This window comes from Salvelinus sp. IW2-2015, linkage group LG1, assembly GCF_002910315.2.
Source record: "Salvelinus sp. IW2-2015 linkage group LG1, ASM291031v2, whole genome shotgun sequence".
Lineage (NCBI taxonomy): Eukaryota > Metazoa > Chordata > Actinopteri > Salmoniformes > Salmonidae > Salvelinus > Salvelinus sp. IW2-2015.
This window is the reverse complement of record NC_036838.1, coordinates 10,646,663-10,653,082: the sequence shown is the minus strand read 5'-3', so window position 1 is coordinate 10,653,082 and position 6,420 is coordinate 10,646,663. Positions and strand designations below refer to the sequence as shown.

Below are 6,420 nucleotides of genomic sequence, written 5' to 3'. Positions count from 1 at the left end.
AAGGAAAATATGAAATATATTTTTTATTTCTACCATTAAATGTGTGTGCTTTATTATTGTTTTCATTACCTTGGAGAAATTAACTCTGCAAAGGGACTCGACTCGGCTTCACCACTGCGTCGTCCATTATTTCCAAGATAATGTACAGAACACCAGCGTTTATCAATTACATGTTCTCCCTCTATGCATAATAATCTCATAATGTAGACTAGCCTACCCACACTGAATATGCGAGCTGTTGGCTAGAGCCAAGACCAGAGTAGACACATTTGCTATTTATTTGGTACATAAAAACGCAAGCGAAAAAAGTAAATTTTGTGTGCACTACATCATCACACACTGATTTTTATCCACAAAAAGTCAGTTTGTTGGAAACATACCACTGGTGGGAAAATGCACATATTTTCTTTATGCAGATTATTTTATATTCTCATGAAAATCTGTCACCAATTGGATGGAAATCTAGCTGATGTCAAATAGATCAATCGCCCTTAGTCTGTTCAAAAAGGACTCAGTTGTTGTAATGACAATACCAACCAGAGGGCAACATATCTTGAAAGACTTGTTGCAAGCAGGACACCGACATCATCTTTTAGGGAGCGGTAATGATGTGACCTTTAATGGTTGCAATTGAGATCAGCTGTGCAGGTGAATTTAGCCTCTTTGATTGTTTAACGAGAGATCAGAATTGGCATGTTCCAATCCCATGTATCCTTCACCGAAGAGGCTATCCCATCACACCTTGTGGCGCAGCGGGGGGAAAAATTACATTCCAGAATGAATGGCGTACAGTAGTCCCTGCTTCGGATTACATTTTCTAGAAGAACAAGGAATAACTTCGGGAAATGTAAGTATAAAGTTTATTTATTCACCAAATGGTGAACATTTTCAACAAATTACTTTCATAGTGTCACGTTGGCATGAATGATTCGGGAGACAGGCGCAGGAATACGTAATATGGGTTTTTATTTCAACCAAATTACGGCATGCCGTGTAAAAGCATGGGGACGAAGACCAAACAAACACGTAACAAAACACAGCGTTGAAACCCAAACAAAAGAGCGAGGAGTACCTTGAATAAATAACACGCACGATGATCGACACACGGGACGAGACCCGTAATCATCTGCGCAATGCACGAAAGCCCAAAACACATAGCACAGGTACTCACACGCACCAACGGACATTGGAACAATAATCGACAGCACCATGGTGAACAAAGGGCACATACATACAAATACAATCAGTGGGAATAGGGGCCAGGTGTGCGCAATGAAAGCTCCAGAGGGATCCGTGACACATAGCTATGAATTTTTAATTCAAATGTTGAGTAACTGGTATTTATCAGCCCGGTGCAAAGCTAGCTAGCTAACACCTTGGCCGCTATAGCTAGCTAGCAAGCAGGCGATCTTATCCTGTTTATCGGCTGTATAGAGATTAACAACTAAACTAACTAATTGTAGATTCAGCAATGTGTCAATTGTGAAGACCCCCAAAAAATTATATAATGAATTGGTGAATTTGCTAGTCCACTAAAGACATATAGCAAATCGTTTTCCCCCCATTTGTTTTCAGGGACTAAAGTGGGCACCTAAACGCGTTTCACTCCATTGCATTGGCTTGGCAGGAGAAAACAGTCCTGCTCGACTCATTTGGAGTTAAGACATTTTAACAACATCTGATGAAAAATGGCTTGCTAGCCAGCCAAGTTATTTGTGCATTCTGTTGATGAGTCTGTGTTGCTAGCTAGCTGCATGCAATGTCTGTTTACCTAACTAACTTTCGCTAACTGCCACTTTCCGTTATTATATTGTGTTGCACCATTGGGGTTAGTGTTACTAAGTAATATTAGAGCCAAGCCTTGGCCAATTGCACATTAATAAAGGTAGTTGTGGGTTCAGCAACTTGAACAAGCAGTGACATTTTAGCAGTGAGGTTAATTTCTTCTTCCTTGTCTCTGCTTGTTCCAGGTTGAAGCACATCCCACAATGACACCCTGCAGATGTAAAGAACTTGTTGTGAACCTCCCAGCCACCAGGATAATTACCATATCCCAGGGTATTATTCAGGAGCCAACACCATAATTTAGATAGAAATAGATTCACCCATGTTATTGTTTGTCATGCAGATTTGTCATGGCATTGTAATTTATGAAGCCCATTCTAAATTACAGACATGATTTATGTCCCGGGGATTACACTGTGTGCAAGTCTTCAATTTAGACCACAATTACTTTAATTAGGTGTTAGTGAAGGGCTGGAAAGAAAACCTGTGGCTGTCATGACTAAATTTGCCCTGTACTGAACAAGCTTATGAATGTTGGAGGTTAATCTCCTTGAGATGTCCCTCATTTGGGAATTACTTATTTTGTACAATGGACTGTTTTAAGGACTCAAAAATCCAAACAATTTTAACATAAAAAATGACAAGTGTTGATGTCTCCACATGTTTCTGGTTTTGAGGCTCGGGCAGCTGGTGACTGCAGTTCATATGTCTAATCCCCTGGAGGGTGAGAGAAAAGCATCAATAATATTACAATGCTGTATTAATTTAATTGAATATATATTCTTGTTTGAAATGCATTTATTTAATTATAATATCATATTTTATTACATTCCAATATTTGTTTTAGCTTACATTAGGATGAAGTAGTTTAGGCCCTCTCATCTAGTTAGATTACATCATATCACCTTTCTAGATTAGTTAGCAATTAATTTAAAAGCATGTTATATCTTGAACATTGGTGTCATTTAATAATATGAACGGGTGTGATAGTTGTATGAATTAATCACAATGCAAGCCTACTCAGTAGAAACAAAACCTTATCAGCTCTAATGCAATATTAGCTTCACAGTGAAATACCACTATTCGGACTATTTATCATTATTAATTAAACAGTCAATAAAATAGATGATTTAGCTATCTCAAAAAAGCATAGGTAAGCTTGCATGCATGATATCATACAGGCTATGTCCACAACGATGGAGCAGCAGACCAAGCAATATGCGAGAGGAGTACTGTACTGTACTGTAGGATAATTATTCTAGTCGGTGTCAACGTCATTCATTAACAGGTACTGAGAGATCTACTCTACTTGTTTACTTGTTATTCGTGTCAGATATTTCCATTTTGGGATAGTTGTTCACTGAATTGCTAGCACTTCATTTCATAATGCTTTTGTTGAAAAAGATTATCGAAAACCATTAAATTATGTTTTAATCATCGAACCGAAATCGAACCGACCTCAAAAAGCACTTATCGCTCAGCACTATCCAACACAGAAACACTGCTTGGACTAATACAGTAGGCCTAGGCTAGTACCATCGACCTAATGGTTCAGTTGGTTGGCCTACTGTAAAAAATGCATATGTTTTTATTAAACATTTATTTGCACAAGGAGTCCCGTTGAGACCAAGACCTCTTTCGCAAGGGAGCCCTGCATACACAATTTATAGGCAACAAGTTATACGATTTAACACAAATTATTATCCTATATTTCTTATTTGGCAATTGTGGAAAGGTTGTCACTTATGATTTAAGAGTTAACGTTATTTGACATTGGTTTAGCAAAAATTGTTTCAAATCAAATGTATTTATATAAATCAGACCTTGTATTGATTTATACCTAGGTTGCTAACTGTCAAATATATATACGGTTAGTGTTACATTGACCATTGTTACAACTTGTGTCGCCAGTTGAATGGCCGCTGCGCAATAATTAAGTTGCTTAGCAACCTGGAAATAATGAATTCGCTGCCAAAGTCCACACGACAATTTCTTTCACACACATTTCACTTTATCACGAGTAAAATGTATCAGCGTGCTGAAATCTGCTTGCCAAGAAAGAAGAAGGTCCGCGAGTCTTTCCAGTAAGTACAGTATTTGTGATTGTAAAAGGCCTAGATCGATGTTCAGAAGACTTATGACTAATGATTGAGTAGATATTGATTCAATTAACTTTCTTCATAATCATTGTGTGCAACTTCCAAGTAATCCACGATGTATTTTAATGACTATTTTAATGATTTTTAAATCGTGTTGTCGTTTATAAACGTTTCTATGGCAGGCAATTATTTACAACCCAATGCTATATATGCAGTTACATGTGAATTGTTTCTATTTGTTAGGCTATGTCCTATTGCAACAATGTGATTTGGAGGTAGGCCTATTTGCTGCCGTTTATTTGTTGTTGCAAACTTTAAGTAGATTGACTCTTTCCTTCTGTTTTTAGCTCAAACACATACAGGATATTTGATGAGAAGATACCTGACAGATTGGACCCTGATAAAGTCTATAAAGTCCATTCATATGCTCAGAGAGATCCAAAGGAATATGATCAGCTTAAAATACACAATACCCCACAAATGTACAATGCCAAGTTCATAAGAACCAATGTCAGGTTCATGAATGCACCCATTTCTCACATGGAGACAGAGAGTACAATGGCTGAGCAGGTATGTTCCATGAAATGTTATTCATAATTGCAACCATTCTGCAATGACCAGTTTAGTTACATGCCGGATAAATAAAATAACTGCCAGTTTAGTTACATTTCATTCCATGATAATTCATTTTCTCTCCATGAGACTTATAACAGTGTCACTGGTGGCACAATACATCGTATCACGATGTGAGCACCCAGGCACCTTACAGAAAGGACAGCACTCAGAGACAAGACTACCAGGCCATTCAACAAACGCACGCCCTGGTCAGACATGGGAGGAACAACAACAGAGTGCCTGCTTCAGGAATCGGTGAGCCGTGTCTGTGTGTGTGTGTTTGCGCAAGCACGTTCATGATTGTTTGTGTTATCCAATTAGGCCTCTATCTTTTACATTCACTTGCATTAGACTCAAATAAAGGCATTGGTACTATGTCAGGTTGGCACTTAGGGTTGAAGGAGTGTATGGATTAGAACAAATAGATTTGTGTTGCTTAGTTGCATCTAAAAGGTGATCTGTGCAAGAAAAATGTAACTATTTAACTGCAGTGAGTGACATTTACTTCATGGCTTATGGTTCACAGTTCCCATGCTGAGCTCTATTGGTAGCCCAAAAGTGTTGCTGGAGCACATGTCTTTCATTCACCAATATGATTCAAGGAAATTACAGGACCAACCATACCAAGGGATGGTAAGATTTATACAATTTCTCAGCAGAGTAATTTTGCTGCTTTCTATCCTCTGCAGCTAACATTTAATAAAGTCTTCTTCAATCGTGTTCCTGGAAACTCATAGGGCAGATTAAGCCTAGTCCTGGCCATTCTCCATGGAGAATCTCCATTGAAAGCAATTTTTTTTGTCCAGGACTAGGATTAATCTGTCTGGGAGATCAGCCCATGGGTTCAGTGTTAAATCATGTGTATTAGTAATGGCCTGGAATGTATAGTATTTTTTCAAAATCAAATGTAATATTGCAACGTTACAAATGTTATACCGTAAAGGTATTTTAATGAATTGAGAATACTCTTAATTACATTCTCAGAACGTTGTGTGAATGTTCCAAGAAATACAACGAAATGGGATTCAAAGCAAATTATTATTAGCCTTCAAACGTTCGCAAAACATTCCTTTGCTCGATTGGGGGCATCAACTTTGGACAGCGTTTGAACCATGCGATGAACTCAACTCTCAGCCACAGCTGCATACCCCCATCTCTTCTTCCCTCCCTTCCCACTCCCCACCCTCTGCTTCCCCCCAGTTATGCTCATGTCTGTTTCCCCTTTCTCCAGCGACACGGAGCTTTAGTGTGGAGCGAGGCTGGGCCATGGTCTCCTGATGGGGAGAGCACATACCTCAACGCCGAGGGGTCATGTTCACCAGCGGTGCGGGGAAGAAGAGGGCGGGAAGAGGTAACCTCTCCCCAGCAGCAAGTTTTCAATGATGGCAGGATCCACTCAGGGAATGCGGGCCCCAGAGCTAAAGGCACCAAGGCCATCTCCCGCCCCTCACCGACCCATCCCTCCAGCCAACTGTTTCACAGCTTCTACACTCCCATGACACGTAGGGGAGGGGTTGAGGGAGGGTTTGAGGGGATCTCCTCAGTCTCTGACAGGGCTGCGGAGGGTCGGAGACCTATGCATGCAGACGGCGAGGGGACTGTCTTGCAAAGGCAGGGATCCAACAGTCAACAGGTGGCGGTTCAAGCCCCAGCCCAAATTGCAGGCTCAGAGCCTAACAACTGATGGCAGATCTGAGTAGAAATCGGTTGCAATTGTGTTACATTTTTTGGTCAGAAGTCATCTAAAGATAAAGATTAAAATAATAAAAGGTTCAACCTGCAAAAGTAACTGCTGTTAAATGGTATTTTCAATTAAAGAAAAATACAGTATACGTTATGTACAACTGTCATACCCAGTTCTAAACCCAAATCAGGGCCGGCGCTAACCTTTTGTGGGCCCTAAGCAAGATTTGTTTGCCCC

The 6,420-nt window shown here is 39.8% G+C and overlaps 1 protein-coding gene across 1 annotated transcript; it reads left to right on the top strand.

Moving 5' to 3' along the window:
* Positions 1-3,765: 3,765 nt before the first annotated feature.
* LOC111961014 (uncharacterized protein C2orf73 homolog) lies at positions 3,766-6,373 on the top strand. Its single transcript, XM_023983154.2, has 5 exons — positions 3,766-3,869; positions 4,232-4,454; positions 4,598-4,754; positions 5,026-5,132; positions 5,731-6,373. Exons 1-5 carry the CDS (start codon positions 3,811-3,813, stop codon positions 6,181-6,183), a joined length of 999 nt encoding a protein of 332 aa, XP_023838922.1. The 5' UTR covers positions 3,766-3,810; the 3' UTR covers positions 6,184-6,373.
* The last annotated feature ends 47 nt before the right edge of the window (positions 6,374-6,420 follow it).

Bases quoted from the DNA above. Each gene is read 5' to 3' on its own strand.
- LOC111961014 (XM_023983154.2), top strand. From the start codon at position 3,811: ATGTATCAGCGTGCTGAAATCTGCTTGCCAAGAAAGAAGAAGGTCCGC. The intron at 3,870-4,231 runs GTAAGTACAGTA...TTCTGTTTTTAG, and splicing joins AAGGTCCGCGAGTCTTTCCA to CTCAAACACATACAGGATAT. The intron at 4,755-5,025 runs GTGAGCCGTGTC...TATGGTTCACAG, and splicing joins AGTGCCTGCTTCAGGAATCG to TTCCCATGCTGAGCTCTATT.